Source organism: Pinus tabuliformis, chromosome 9 (genome assembly GCF_031772625.1).
Source record: "Pinus tabuliformis cultivar Carrire ecotype Pingquan chromosome 9, CPIR1, whole genome shotgun sequence".
In the NCBI taxonomy this organism is placed as follows: domain Eukaryota; kingdom Viridiplantae; phylum Streptophyta; class Pinopsida; order Pinales; family Pinaceae; genus Pinus; species Pinus tabuliformis.
Genome location: NC_142307.1, coordinates 837,210,973 through 837,227,384, shown reverse-complemented (window position 1 = coordinate 837,227,384; position 16,412 = coordinate 837,210,973). Strand labels below are relative to the sequence as shown.

Genomic DNA, 16,412 nt, shown 5'->3' with positions numbered 1-16,412 from the left:
CCCTTTAGCCTACCAAAGGTGAATTTCTTCACATGGTTACTCATGCATAGAAAGGCACTAACAGGTGAAAATCTAAACAAAAGAGGGTTCCATGGCCCCTTTAGATGCTGCTTATGCAACTCTGCTGCTGAAACCTCTGATCACTTACTGGTTGACTGCGATTTCACACAAGTAGTCTGGAATTTGGTCCTTCACGGTCTTAGTGCTCCCTCCCCCTCCCAGACATCTGTCGTTTCTCTTTACATCTCCTGGACAGACCAAAATCCTGAGAAAAAAGCTAAAAACGCAGTTTGGAACAACATCTGGCAAGCTATTCCAAAATGCCTTTGGTGGAAAGTGTGGTTGGCTAGAAACGACTGCGTTTTCAACAACAAGCTTCTGAATTCAGTGGTAGTGGCGGCCAAAGTGAAAGCCCTCTTGCTGGAAATTGCAAGTAAATCAGCTCCTGCCTCCTCTTTACCTTCAGAAGCTTCTGCGTGGCTGGGATCTTGCTCGACAAGAGAGAGGAACAATTCAGTCAGCAAACCGTTGAATGCTCCTTCTTGGCACTTGTGACTCACTGAAGGTGACTTTCACACGTGGTGGTAGGGGACTTCAAAAGCCACGATCTTCTTTGATGGAGCATCCAAGGGGAACCCAGGAACTGCAGGTGCAGGGGGTTTGATTCTTTCCCCGGATAGATCGAGTGAAACTGGCTTCAGTTGGGGCCTAGGCACTAGCTCGAACAATCAAGCAGAGAGTTACAATCTCTTAAAAGCTTGTCAAATTGCGAAGGAGCTAGGTTATAAAATAATTCAAATTTTCGGAGACTCAGAGCTTCTGATTAAACTTTTAAACTCCGAAGATCATTTTCGTAATCCTACATTAAACAAAACTCTGCAATGAATCCGAAACACTTTGAAAGATTTTGACAGAGTTGACTCTTACCACATCCTGCGGGATTTAAACAAGCAAGCAGACTCTCTGGCAAATAAAGGTTGTCTGCTGCCTCAAGGAAACTTTAGTCTCAATGGAGGACCCTGCTCGCTTCATCCTCTACCTTAACCAAGCTACAGCAGGCAAATCTGCATTCATTGGCCTCAACACTCAGATTGAGAGTTGTACTCGGAATTTTGAAATAAAACCCAGACACGGAGGAGATCTTCATTTCAGGGCTCTCTGGAGAGATGTCAAGCTTCCAGCCATCTGCGCAGTGCAAACCTCCAGCCACCAACCTCTCTCCCCCTCTAGCGACCATTTCCACCTCTTTACCTCCCCCCCATCAACGTCTCTCCTCCCTATCAGTCACACTCAGAAACGCCAAGCAGCCGCAGCCAACAGAAGGAACAACACAACAACAGAAGGAACAGCACAAAACCAGAAAGAACAATCGTAGCAACAGAAGGAATAGCATAACAACAGAAGGAACGGCGAGCAGAAGGAACAGCACAACAACAAAAGGAACAGCAAACAGAAGTAACAGTCGCAGCCAACAGAAAGAACACCACAACAACAAAAGGAACAGCCAACAGAAGGAACAGCAAGCAGAAGGAACAACACAACAACAGAAGGAACAGCAAGCAGCCCAAGGGGAAAAAGAAGGAAGCAAACCAAATGGAATTCAAGACAAGAAGAATCAGCCCTCTCAGGAGTAGTTAGTCTACAAACCATGAAAAAATACCAGAGAATCAATGTTATGTAAATTTGCTTTACTAGTAGGACAATATGTTAGACAGTATTCAAGAATAGCTACAGAAATCTATGAATTTTTTAATATAAGCACAGGAGAAGGGACTGTGTTCCCAGCACATTCTCACGGCTTAGTTTCCACTTATGCTACAGTTGATTGTAATAGGAGCTTGCTCCATCACAACTTTTGGTAATATATCCACTATCCGATCTTGTTAAAAAATAAAAATAAAAATCTTGGTCGTTGGTGCTCCAACAGAAGATTATAAGAAGTCGATGGGTAGATGGAGAATACACTAGGGGAAATACTCAGTTGCTCAAGTAGATCGATTTTTTCAGTGGCTAAAGTTCGGCAAGAGAAAATCGAGTCAGAGAGTAAGTTACAAGTAGGAGAGAGGGCATCAGCAATAGTGTGAGAGTGCAAGACAAATATGGAAGGGGCAGCACAGAGGAGGGAAGCAGTTCATCAGTGTAGAGGAGTGACACAGGCACTACACAGGCACTACGCAGAGGGTGACGCAGTAAGGATAGCGAAAGGGCAGAATGTCCTCTTCGGGCTCAGAAAAATGCTATGGAGTGTGAGAAATTCATCAGTAAATTTCTCTCAATGATTCTTCCTCTATTTTGGCTATTTGTATCTTGTACAGAAATTATTGCTGAAGACTAATAAAAGAAACCCTCATCTGCTGCACCGGTTTTCCCACATTGGGTTTTTCCGGGGACAATTATCCAAAAATAACTGTCATTGTGGTTATATATGTGCTTACATTTATTTTCCGCAAAATTTTATTTGTGTAGGCTGCAGTGTATATGTTTCGATATTTGCCGTAGAAAACTACAAATAATTTGTTTAATCAATTTTTAACAAACAGAAAAAATAATATCAATTGCTACAACAAAATTCAAGACAATGAATTTTCACAAAAAAACGCGGGAAGAAATAGATGCATACACACAAAATACGCCGTTATTTTTGGACTAAGTCCCCGAGAAAACCCAACTCGGGAAAATCGGTGCATTAGCTAAGGGTTTTAATATTATGCAGTAGTGAAAATCTGAGTACAAACTATGGATACTTAAACTAGCAATCCAAACAGAGAAATAATTGGCAATAATAACTAGTGAGAAAAATTTATCACTCCACAAGCAATCCCACACTGACCTCAGCTCGAATTGAGGTGCTCCTTGCTCCCTCTGCGCAATCATTGCGTCAGCCTATGTAGTTATTGCGTCCCACGAGCTCGGAATTGCATCTCCTCTCACTGTCTTGTCAGCTGTTGTCTGGGAAACTGATACTCTTTGCCTCTGGACCCTCTACCCAGCTTCTGGCTCAGAATCTCGACTTCTCCCTAGCAAAACGGAAATCTCCCCAAGAGGGCTCTACGTTGCCTCTCTGTGGCAATCATTGCCTCTCTACAATGTACTCACCGAAACTAGAAAAGCTTCCTCCAGCCTCACTATCTTTGCCCCTCTCTCACTACTTCGACCTCACTGAATCACTTCCGACAACACACAACTGCTACTCTGGAAATCGATTTCTCAGCAAAATCGAACTCTGCAAGTGTGTTCTCCAAGCCCCATCGACTTTCTTCTTATAACCCTCTGTTGAGACTTCAACGACCAAGATTAGATCTTAATCTATGGCTAGGATTAACTAGAAGTCGATCCGTGTGAGTTTCTAGAAGATTCACACCATAACTTAATTAATTATGATTAATTAGTCATATTCCCTAAGTTTAGACTAATTAGTCATATTCCCTAAGTTTAGACTTAGGAAATATTTAAAAAATGACTAATAATCTAATTAAGTCATCTCTAGGTGGAATTACCAGAAACGATTTCTAGGTTTTGGTGATCTCATGTATTCTAGCTTTTCCACAAAATTTCGTGGCTAGAACACATCCAATGCTACAAAAACTAACACAAATTCTCTTAAGAAACCCAAAATATTTAATTTCTTTAAAAGCAACTTGAAATGCAAGTGAATAAACAATGTACCACTGTTATGTTCAGATTTCAGAAGTTATATTTCTGAGAGCAGTTTAAGTTCAGTGATTGAAAGAGCAGCAAGTTGATTTATGACAGCAGAGAATGCTCAAACAATTATATCAGTGCTTTAACAATCTTATGACCTTCAACTAAATTTATGAAAAAAATTAGTTGAGTAAATGCCCAAGTGAGTTTTAAGGATTCTTCAGTTTTTAGGTGTGTGTAATGCCATTGTTTTGAAGTTATTTAGCTTGATGTATTAGATAGTGAGAAGGATAAGAGTTTAGGAAACAAAACCTGAGGCCCAAGGCCTTGAAACTATTTTCCCAAATTCTCCAGTGATGTGTTACTTGAAACACAAGTCTTTATTCAAAACTTCTCTGCAAAATTTAACGATGTATCAACCTAGAAAATTTTCTTCTCACCATAGCGATGAAACCAATCCAAATGCAGCCCAAATAGCAGAGGAAAGAAGCCCAAAATAGGCTTGTGTTAAGGTTTAAGGAGCAGATCTGAGGCTGGTAGGAGGCTGGAAGGATTGCGTTCAAATGTGAGGGTTGCAGTAGGCAGCAAAACGCAGCATTAAGTGTCGTGTTAAGGGTATAAGGCTGCTACAGGCAGCGTGAGGGAGAATGGGACAGCAGATGAAGAAAAGCGATAAGGATGGGTTGCGTTTAGCCTTGGAGGAGGCAGAGTGAAGGATTAGAGGGATAAGGGAAGGTTGCAGCAAGGAGAGAAAGCAATGGCAGGGAGATAGGAGCTGAGGAAGAGAGAAGAGGTGAGGACCGAGAGGAGAAGGGAGCCACAGCAAGAATAAGGAGTCTACTACAGGTAGCGGAAGGGAGGAAGGGAGCTGCGGGAAAGGAAGAGGGAGCAACGGCCAAGGAGAAGGGCTTGGTTAGGGCAGCGGAGGAGAAGGGTGTCGCAGAAGGAAATAGAAGGCAACGTGGAGGTTGTCGCAAGGAAAAAGAGCAACGGAGGAAGGTTTGGAGGGTTGTCATGAGAAAAACAAGAGACAACCAAGGGTTAGAAGGCTAAAAAGATGATGCCACAAGGAGATAAGGGTATGCCCTGAGGGCTTAAAGGTTGAACGAAGAAATTTAGGGCAAGGTTTGGCCTTAAAGGACTTGGAAATATGCCCCAAATCTCACGAAAATTATGTCAAACCCCAAATCTTCTTCCTTCACTGAATAATCTCTCAAATTATTTGGCCCTGCAAACAAAGTTGAGATTAGATCTTGCCCTCTAGAGCCTAGATCTATCTCAAACCCCAACACTTTTCCTTGAATAAGCTCAAATCTCTACCTGCATAAGTAAAAATAAAATACCCAAAACCAAATATATACAAATTTGAAAATGAAATCCCAAAACCCCAAGGAATTATAAAATTAAATTTTACTTCTGATCTATACAATTACAATACAGATATATTGGATCTTAGGAGTATGAGTCCAACTCCGCTCTCAAATCAGTAGAATTAAGCTCTTCCTAACTAGATTTATAAATTAAACACAGTATATAAAAGATAGATAATTTTAAATGAAGCACTAGCCAATAAACCCTGCAAGAGAATCTTCGTTAAATAAATATTTGGATCTCAATCAGGAAGGCTCTTCAGATCTTATGCCTTGGGAGTTGGTTGGTCCAACCGAAGACTTCCCCTCACGCTCAAGTTCTCGAAAATAAGAGATCTCTGCACACTCAAATCAAGTTGTCAGATCAATAGAGATATAAAATAACACTATAATCCTCAAAAATGAGAGATACCTGTTAATTTAATTTAATTAAAACGCTATCTTAAATCCAATAACTTAAAGAAGATACCTATGCAATAAGTTATTCCACAAAAGCTAAATAATCAACTACTTCTAAAATATACTTCAGCAGAGCATTAGGAACAATATAACCATAAGAGAGAAACACCACCATCAATGAATACCCCAAACACTGCATTATAATTATTCCAGAAAAATTACAAGAGAGGTTCAAGAACTAGTTCACGATTCAAAGATCGGATCTTTTGTGAAACAAATGACCTCTAATTTATAAATAAATTCTCCAAACAGCTAGTTGGTTTGATCCTCGTCAAAGTAATCTTGATCGTTGATAAATATTTGATTATCTTTTAATCTCCACTATCAAAATATTTATTTTTTGAGGAACTTTCGAATTTTTTTTAATTCGTTTTTAATTAGCTCAAAATTAATTATTTTGAACTAATTTCCTCAAAAATTTGACATTGACTTAACCACCAAGGCCTAAGGGTCCAAAATTTCTTGAAATTTTCAATATTCCCTTGGTGGGGAATCTCTAAAAATTAATTTCTCTAGGACCCACGAATTTTTTATTTGAAGAATTTATTTTCCCTAAAACTTTAATTTTAACTCTAATTAATTAAATTCATGGCTTAAGATTTTTAATTTATTTTTGCCAGAAAATTTAATTAATTGACACATGAGGGGATTAATAATTAATTGACCATTTGGTATAGTACCAAAAGACTAGTCATGTCCTGAAAGGGGAGTTGGAGAAAGGATTGAAGCATGGAGAAGCAAATTTATGCTAGTATAACCCAAAATGCATATGCAAACGATCCAATCAAATATAAAACAAAATGAATTAATCCAATAGAAGATAATAGATAAATGAATGTTAGATGATTAAGTGTATGCACCCCATGTGGCACTTGACAATTGGCAATTAAAATTAATACTAATCTAGCCTACATACTAGCCCTAGCAACAAACACTTATGTTTGTTAAAATATTCCCAATTTCCAGATTCAAAAAAGAATTCTTAATAACTGTCTACGCAAAAATTTATATTATGAATAACTGCCTCTTGTTGAAGAAGATCTTGCCTCAAGAATTTTCTGAACAAAAATCTTAAGGGCTGTTGTAAATGCCAAAGCATGCCACTTGAAAGGCCTAGAAAGAAAAGGTAACTTCCTATTTAATTCTTAGAAATAAATAAACCAACAAAAGTAACTTGATGGGTTTTTACTTGATAAAGATCTCCATTACCTATATCCATTTACAATTGTTAAGGATTATCAATATGGGTATGCTCCATTAAGAGTACAGAATTAAGTAGAGTTTCAATCCCAGCACAGGGATCATCACCAGGTGATGACATATGATCCCTGCATTGGGATCAAAGCATCAGGTAATTCTTAACTCTTAACACAAGATTCCAATATTGCCAATGTATCTCTGCACAAAATCACATATAATCAATTTTTTATGGATATTAAAAGTGCACTAAGGGCTCACAGGTTGATCATGGTGAGCCAATACAACATGACCCTTGAAGGCCTGCAAGGTGCTTTGTAATCTTGAAAATCAGTAGAAGGATTAATATGCGTTAAATATTGCATCTTCTAATTACTTGGCGCAACAATAAAGTGCATGTCTGAATGCCTATAATTACTGCAGCAAACAAGAAAATGTATTTAATTGTACTTATAACAAACACATGGAACATGGCAGAAAAAAAGTTCTTGAACTACATGGACAGATTTCAACTAACATTTCCACCAGTAAAGCCTTTTATTTTTGTAGTTTCTGCTGGAAAGACAGAATCAGAAAATTTGTTGACGCTGTCATTATCCAATATTTTTTTATCAGCACCCACTTCAATTCCACAATAACCCAATCTAGGTTCATTGAAGTACTCTTCAGCTTCACGCAAAGTTGAGAATCCTTTGTACTCATTTTTAGGAAATCCTGAAACCTGCATCATGTCACCATAGAACATTATTCACTCATGTTTGACCATATTGGCTCACAGTTTGAGGCATAATCGCATTAACTTATGACAAGGACCATCTAAACCAAGTTCCTTGGATATTCATGTAGATTTTAATAAATTCATCAGTGACAAAAATAAGCTTGTTGGAACTTGACACTTAAACTTATTGCTAGTTTTACCAAATTAAATTATAAGTGGTACCTTAGAATACTTGCTTCTTTCCAGGCATTTATAGATTTGAACCTAGAAGAAACAAAGCTATAGCATGCATCGAATCTTGAATAGTTCACTTCCTTTAAAAACAAAAGGTCATGTTACAAGATCATCACCATGAAACATGCATGACATGCGTATCTTTTGCAATACTGCTGTCTGATTCTATTTTGTCTGTTGTGATGCAAGCTGAAACAACTTACAGCAGGTGCATTCCATTTTTGTCAATTTTCCAGCAGCGAACTTATACAATCAACTATTTAACGAATAATTGAATAAATAGAACAGAAAAGAAAATCATTCTAACGTTGTCACACTGTCTACAAGTTACTTTCACATGCATCATCAAATGCTGGTTCAGCATGCATGTTTGTAAACTGTTTTGGTTTTAGTCTATGTTGACCAAGGTATACATATATACAAATATGCTTCACTTTTGACAATTTTTGGAAAATGATGCTTCCAATGCTTTGCTTCTAAATAACGTCCCCGCTTCATGGAACCTTGGTCAACATAGACTAAAACATGAACGAAGCAGGGACCAAGGTTGCACAAAGCGGGGGCGTTTTTTGGAAGCGAACAATTTTTGGAAAATGACACTTCCAATGCTTTGCTTCCAAAAAACGTCCCCGCTTCATGGAACCTTGGTCAACATAGACTAAAACATGCACGAAGTAGGGACCAAGGTTGCACAAAGTGGGGGCGTTTTTTGGAAGCGAAGCGTTGGAAGCGTCATTTTCCAAAAATTGTCGAAAGTGAAGCGTGTGTCTATATATATATATATATATATATATATATATATATCCGTGTGTGTGTGTGTGTGTTGGCTTCGCTTCACTTCCAAAAAACGTCCTCGCTTCACGCAACCTTGGTCAGCATAGACTAAAACATGCATATTTTTTAAATTCAAAAAAACATCCAAAATACCAAATTAGCTGTAGAAGATATGAAAACATGCATATTTGTACAGAAATCAAGACAGATATGGCATTGGTTGTACATCAATGATTAATTATTCGAGCATCAACCATCTAGACTCTAGCAATTACAAACATACATCAAATTTTTAAGCATATCATATATAATAGAAGATAGAAAGTACCAAAATTTTAAGCATATAATAGAAAGTAGACATTTAGAAGATAAATTCATAAAACATTCAAATAACTTATCTAGCAAGTGAGTAACTGTCAACATGAGTCATGACCAAAATTCAAATAATAATGTTTACGAAATAGGCCACCTGGGCACCACCAACTACACACTGAACTAGGAAGAGTAAGACAGAAAATTTCAAATTCACAAAGCTGAAGTCTAATACTCTAGAGTCTAATCTATGACAAAAGTAGTGAACTGTGAATATATCTACTATTCTCTCCTCCTTACACCACGACCACTACGTGAGCCTCCACATGGTGGCAATGAAGAAGATGGTGGCCGAGGAAGTTGTGGAATTGTTGAAGATGAAACCGCTATTGTTGTGTCATGTCCCTTCTCAAACACATTTGTAACACAATGCTGCTACACAATTTTGCACAATTTTGGCTAAGGAAGAGAACCCATTATTTTCGACTTAGGAACTTAGGAGGCAATTCGACTTAATTAGGTTGCTAGTGGAATGTGGGGGCCACCCACATGGGAATTCGAATAGACCCATTCGAATAGCTTGGAGGGAAAGTCGAATAGGTGGATGGAGGGGCCCACATGAGGCAAGGAAGGCCCAAGGAGTTATAAGGAGGGAGCATCTCTCATTTTGGGATTCATTCATACATCTTGCAAACAAAATCACTTGACTGTTCACTCTGTTGTTTAGCTGAGTCAACCAGCTATTTAGCCACGAATCTCTCAAACAAGAGATTTAACCTCTAATTCGGGGAACCATCCGTGCCCGCCCTAGAGAGGCAGTTCTACAAGGATTTCAGGAGTTCCGGGGCAATGACATAGCACCACCAACCAGCGCAAAGCAAGGAGTGCATATTTTTGGGCAGCTAGGAAACACGCAGAGGGAGATTGAGGCAAACAGAGATCTGATTGCATGTCCGGGAGTTGGGGAGCTGAGGTAGCAACATTAGACCATCGTTCTTGCTAGGTTTTACAGCTAGCAGAGCCACCATTTAAGCCATTCAAACTGTTGGGTTGGGGGACAGCGCAGAGGCCACACAATAGATTTTTGTGGTACTTGGGAGCAGCTGAGTTGGGCCAAGAGATCATCCGTGGAGTCAGGGATTGGATAGCACGGGTGAACTCAACATTTTGGAAAAGTTTTCAGGTGCATTTACAGGCAGTTTCCAGCAAGTCGAAATTGCCAGCTAGAGCTGCGATGAGGCTCCAAGGAGGTCGAAAATCAGAAGTCTAAACCAGCAAAAATCCTTTCTGGGTTTTCGACAAGGATCCCAAATACAAAGTTTCATAATTTTCTGAGCAATAGAGGTGGGGTTTTAAGTCGTATCTTTGCAGCAGACATTGTAAAATTGCTGAGGATTGAATAGTGCCTTTGGGGGTCGATTTTGGGAAGTCCAAACGGGCCAAACCATTTCTGGGTTTTTGTGGGTTTTGGCCAAGGAGTCTGGGGTTAAAAGTATAAATTTCTGGGCAGTTTCAGTGCACCTTCCAGCCATTCGAACTTTAGTAGAGTAGCAATTTCTGGGCAGCGCAGTGCAGATTGATGTAGCAGCTGGGCAGCCTTCAGCTCAGCCATTTTCCTACCTGGGTTTGGTCCTACTTGTCCTTTCAGACAAGCCCAGGTGCATCATTCCATCATCTATTGTATTTGACTTGTAGAAATATAATAAAATGGCTCAGAAGTTCTCCATTTGCAGCCTTTATATGGGTGTTTGTTGAATATTTTGTTTTTGTAATTTGCTGCATGTATTATTTGTTTGTTATCACTTATATTCCTATTAAGGATCATTACAGTGGTATTAGAGCATGATCTTGGCCCAGCTGTGGGAAATTAGACAGAAAATTATGGAAGCTTTGTGTATGAGTGCACAGTGACGGGTGAAACCGAAGACAAACCCATGTCTCAAGGGAAATCCAATATGCAGAAATTATGGGGTAGAATTCATTGGGACGATGAGAGGTTGGCCCAGTTGAGGAGGGTAATAGACCAAACCCATCCTCACCCTTGCAACAAAGACGTTAGAGGTGAGCAGGCCGTGGGGGTGCAGCCATCTACATCGTGTGGGGAAAGTCAACCAGATCAGGGCACCAAATCTCCTCAAAAGGAGAAAACAGGACAAAGACAATTAGAGGGTGAGACTAGGGGGCGCTTTTGCTGGTGGAGACCTAGCTTTAGATATCAAGAGCCTGAGGAGGAGGTTGAGCATGATGCTGAGAGCCCACAGGATGGTGAGGAGCACATCGATATACCCGGTGTGGCGCAGGAGTCACCTTTATTAGAGACCTCTTTGATAGCCCCAGTTGACACCCTGGCGGAGAGGATGGAGGCTACTCGCATAGAGCCATTTGTTGAGGGGGTGCCATCCCTGGACGAGATGCCAACAGCTGTTGAGGTATCTGGAGCCTTGACCGAGTTTACAAGTGATAGATGCCCACGACAGTTCCATCAGTTTCAGGCCGACCTTCTAGCATTAGAAAGGAAGGTCGCGTTAGTGCGAGAGGCAATTCTGCAGTAAAACAAGGAGCTGGAGGGCATGAGAGCAGTTTGTGCCGATTCCAAGGCCAAATTGACTCACGTTGGGGAGCAGTTGGATTCCCTACTCGTGTAGCTAGAGTGCATGTTGGAGCGTGAGCGCAACCCTCTTCGAGCATACATTGACGGCGCTGGCAGCACTGTTAGGTTACCTTGCCCCATTGAACAGAGGGAGACAGAGCTACCTAGTCAAATTGGATGTATTGACCAGGATAGCGAGATGAGACGACCTGAGTTGCACAGGGTGCAACACCCGCATGTTGGGGTTGTTCTATGTGCAGGAGTTTGTGCATTCGATCCCTCTCTTGGGGTTGGGTGGCGAGAGATTCTGAGTTGGTACCCGGTGGAGTGGACTATGGAGATGGTAGTGGACCTAGGTGGAGCTCAGCAGGAGTTTCCAGGCACTAGGGATGCTGGAAGCCCCGAATGGCATTGGGATCCGGGAGGGACCACCTATCATTTCCCATGTATGTCGGTTGACTACAACCGGGATAGTGCAGTTGAGCATGCACATTCGCTAGGGGAGTCTCGGTCAGCACCAATGGCCAACCAGTTTATGGACAGACTCTTTTGGTTTTCTTGGTATGGCATTTGTACACAGGATCACTGGGTGATCAGCATACTCTAGCAGGAGTTTGTCGGAGGAGGTGGCATTGGCAGGCCACCAAATGGTGCCTTGCATGGAGCTGGGGGCTCTTCACTTTTGTGCAGGGCACAGAGGACGCAAAGGAGCGGAGCAGTGGTGGCATCACTGCTGACACATAGGGAGAGTCACTTCTCGGATCCCTCAGGGGGGATTTGGAGGGAAGATCCATTCATCGACGGGGATAATGATGCGATGGTGGAGGTGATGATACTGATCGGGTGTGGCCTGACACATAGAGACATAGCTCTAGGCCATCATATCCAGGGATGTGTGGGAGCATCTAGCGTTGAGCAGTGGTCTACAAGTGGGCATGGAGATGCATGGTGGTGTGCTGTAGTGTGTTGGACTGCGTTGCGAAGTGGGAGTGCCTCACATCGCAGTGAGTAGATGCGGGGAGTGACAGGTGCAGTGACACGGATAGGAAGCAGGATGGTACAGGATGGCGTAGCTGCAACCGAGGGTATCTAGCAGTGTACAGGGGTAGGTCACGGTGTACAGTGGCATGTCCATGAGTACTGGGATGATCGGTGGTATGCAGAGGCGTATGGTGCTGCACAACGAGGTCTTGGAGTGTTGCCTCCAGGGACACCCATGGATGGAGATGTCAGGCATACCTTTGGGTGTAGTTCACCCAGGATCGATGGGGACACAGATGAGTGATACTTGATGGTATCTGCGGGGACTCACACTCCTGACCCTCTTCTACGTCACTTACAAGAACGAGCGATCTGGTTGTTGTCCTTTAACACTCTGGGCACGAGCTGCAGGGGGCGGAGAGCTCACCCAAGATATTTGGATGACACATGGCGCAATAGAGGGGAGACTTCTCAATGGAGGCATCGATTCGGGCGCGAGTTGACAACCACAGGTGGAGGGATGAGGTGATCACCAACAGGGATGGCATATCATTCATCGTTGATCCTATGCCGTGGGAGCTAGTCACAGGGGAGACATGTTTCACTCATTCCAAAGGGCATGTCTGGACCATGCATGAGCAGAGGATACCGTGTACGGCTGAGATAGTTGTCCAGTATGTATCCGAGTTCCCGAAATTGTATCGACACATTCTCTAGGGGGCGGGTAACCAAACCAGTGGCAATGTTTGGCAAGAGCATGATGGATCTACATACACTGAGTCGATTGTGCGTATCAGATACCCATCTATTGGTTACATTCAGGGGGTAGTTATTCGGCACATGTGGTTTCCAGTAGTAATCAGTACCACACAGTGGCAAGCACCAGACAGTTTAGCATGCCTCAGATTAGTTCATGATGTATGGAGCCTATATATGGGTGGCATGCAGGGACTAGGGATGAGGGCCAAAGGGATTCCATCCGTTGTTAGGGCTATGCCGCAGCAGGTCTGCCTATGGGATGCAAGGATTCAGTTGATCGATAGATCACTCGTGATGAGCGGAGTCATGGCAAAGAGTTATATAGTTCACTCTTGGGATGACACATGGAGGTTCACAAAGGGTTTCATCATATGGGGAGGCAGACATTCTCTATTGCTGCACAGGTTCGGAGTTATATTTGGATGGGTAGGCCTTCGTGCCATGGAGATGCCCTGGCAAGATGTGTCTCGCCTCTTTCAGTATTCCACCATCGAGTTCCAGGAGAGGACGATGTTGTCTGCGCACAATGGGGAGTATGACATAGTCAGAGTAGCGCAGCGTCAGCATGGTGGCACCACTCTGGGACTAGTAGGGAACTAGGGCGTCACAGCTTTTCACAGCTCAATAAGCTTTAGGGATGCGCCGGCTACTGCAAGGGGAGATCATACGGATCTTCCATTGGGCTTTAGAGAGTCCTTGATGGAGCAAGGGACTTCTGGTACTTGCACCGGGCAAGATAGTGAGTGGAGCGAGGGGAGCTTCGTGTTGGATAGGATGGCCTAGGATCCTGGTATTGAAGGATTCTTTCATATCAGAACAGTGTTGAGGTCAGGGACGATTCAGTGGCACATCTGGGACCCTGGCACATGTTGCAGTGACAGTGGGGAGCAACAGTTAGAGAGGATGCTCGTTCAGGCATTGCTTGAGGACAAATGATTTTTGGAGCGTTGGAAGAACTTGCCGGATGAGGATGCCAGCTGGGAGGGTGAGCACATATTGGAGCACCCATCTTTGAGGTTGCTTGAGGGCAAGCAACAATTGGGAGGGGAGAACTGTCATGTCCCTTCTCAAACACATTTGTAATAGGGTGCTCCTACACAATGTTGCATAATTTTGGCTAAGGAAGAGAGCCCATCATTTTCGACTTAGGAACTTAGGAGGCAATTCGACTTAATTTGGTTGCTAGTGGAATGTCGAGACCACCCACATGGGAATTCAAATTGGCCCATTCGAATTGCTTGGAGGGAAAGTCGAATAGGTGGATGGAGGGGCCCACATGAGGCAAGGGAGGCCCAAGGAGCTATAAGGAGGGAGCATCTCTCATTTTGGGATTCATTCATACATCTTGCAAACAAAGTCACTTGACTATTCACTCTGTTGTTTAGCTGAGTCAACTGGTTGTTTAGCCACGAATCTCTCAAGCGGGAGATTCAACCTCTACTTCGAGGGACCATCCATGCCTGCCTTAGAGAGGCAGTTCTACAAGGATTTCAGGAGTTTTGGGGCAGTGACATAGCACCACCAACCAGCGCAGAGCAAGGAGTGTGTATTTTTGGGCAGCTAGGAAACACGCTGAGGGAGATTGAGGCAAACAGAGATCTGATTGCTTGTTCGGGAGTTGGGGAGCTGAGGTAGCAGCATTAGACCAGCGTTCTTGTTGGGTTTTACATCCAATTGAGCCAGCGTTTTAGCCATTCAAACTGCTAGGTTGGGGGACAGCGCAGAGGCCATACAACAGATTTTTGTGGTACTTGGGAGCAGCGAAGTTGGGCCAAGAGATCATCCGCGGAGTCAGGGATTGGATAGCACAGGTGAACTCAGCATTTTGGAGAAGTTTTCAAGTGGATTTACAGGCAGTTTCCAGCAAGTCGAAATTGGCAGCTAGAGCTGAGGTGAGGCTCCAAGGGGGTCAAAAATCAGAATTCTAAACCAACCAAAATCATTTATGGGTTTTTCTGGGTTTTCGACAAGGATCCCAAATATAAAGTTTCATAATTTTCTGAGCACCAGAGGTGGGGTTTTAAGCTGTATCTTTGCAGCACAGATTGTATAATTACTGGGGATTGAAGTGCCTTTGGGGGTCGATTTTGGGAATTCCAAATCGAGCCAAACCATTTATGGGTTTTTGTGGGTTTTGGCCAAGGAATCTGAGGTTAAAAGTATATAAATTTCTGGGCAATTTTAGTGCACCTTCCAGCCATTCGAACTTTAGTAGAGCAACAATTTTTAGGCAGTGCAGTGCAGATTGGTGCCGCAGTTGGGCATCCTTCAGCTCAACGATTTTCCTACCTAGGTTTGGTCCTGCTTGTCCTTTCAGACAAGCCCAGGTGCACCATTCCATCATCTATTGTATTTGACTTGCAGAAATATAATAAAATGGCTTAGAAGTTTTCCATTTGCAGCTTTTATATGGGTGTTTGCTGAATATTTCGTAATTTTCCCAAATATAAAGTTTCATAATTTTCTGAGCACCAGAGGTGGGGTTTTAAGCTGTATCTTTGCAGCACAGATTGTATAATTACTGGGGATTGAAGTGCCTTTGGGGGTCGATTTTGGGAATTCCAAATCGAGCCAAACCATTTATGGGTTTTTGTGGGTTTTGGCCAAGGAATCTGAGGTTAAAAGTATATAAATTTCTGGGCAATTTTAGTGCACCTTCCAGCCATTCGAACTTCAGTAGAGCAACAATTTTTAGGCAGTGCAGTGCAGATTGGTGCCGCAGTTGGGCATCCTTCAGCTCAACGATTTTCCTACCTAGGTTTGGTCCTGCTTGTCCTTTCAGACAAGCCCAGGTGCACCATTCCATCATCTATTGTATTTGACTTGCAGAAATATAATAAAATGGCTTAGAAGTTTTCCATTTGCAGCTTTTATATGGGTGTTTGCTGAATATTTCGTTTTTCTAATTTGTTGCATGTATTATTTGCTTGTTATCACTTATATTCCTATTAAGGATCATTACATGCTAGTGTTGAAGAATGGAACCTAGGGACCATGGGATTGGATGGGGGTGTCATCTCATATCAATCATCATCATCTTGGATAAGAACATCCTCCAATTGCTTTAATTGCAACACTCCATCCTCAAAATTGGCCTCCTCTAGATTTTTGTCCCAAACCTTACGGTCTTTATTATTCTTTGCCTCCTCACAATGATGGGACAACAATCACAAGTCGTAACGAACATAAACCAAGCTCTCTTCTCCTCTCTTCTCCAAGCTCTCCAAAGATACAAGAATGAGGAAAAGAGAGGGGGAAATGTCTTTTAACCTCATCCTCTATTTTCCCTAACTCACCCTTAACCCACTTGAACCCGAAGTCAATTTTAGTTAAGTCAAAAAATAAAAATAAAAATAAGAGTTGCCCACAAAACTAT

General features: G+C 42.3%; 1 protein-coding gene across 7 annotated transcripts in view; it reads right to left on the bottom strand.

Moving 5' to 3' along the window:
• The window catches only part of LOC149151393 (uncharacterized), a 344,366-nt gene that overhangs the window by 260,505 nt on the left and 67,449 nt on the right, over nucleotides 1-16,412 (bottom strand). For 6 of the 7 annotated variants that reach the window (XM_089439365.1, XM_089439362.1, XM_089439363.1 and 3 more), the window contains exon 3: nucleotides 7,186-7,389. The exons of the other annotated variant lie outside the window; for it this stretch is intronic. In XM_089439365.1, the coding sequence (XP_089295491.1) occupies nucleotides 7,186-7,389 (204 nt within the window). The remainder of the gene's footprint in view (nucleotides 1-7,185; nucleotides 7,390-16,412) is intronic. 7 annotated transcript variants of the gene reach the window in all.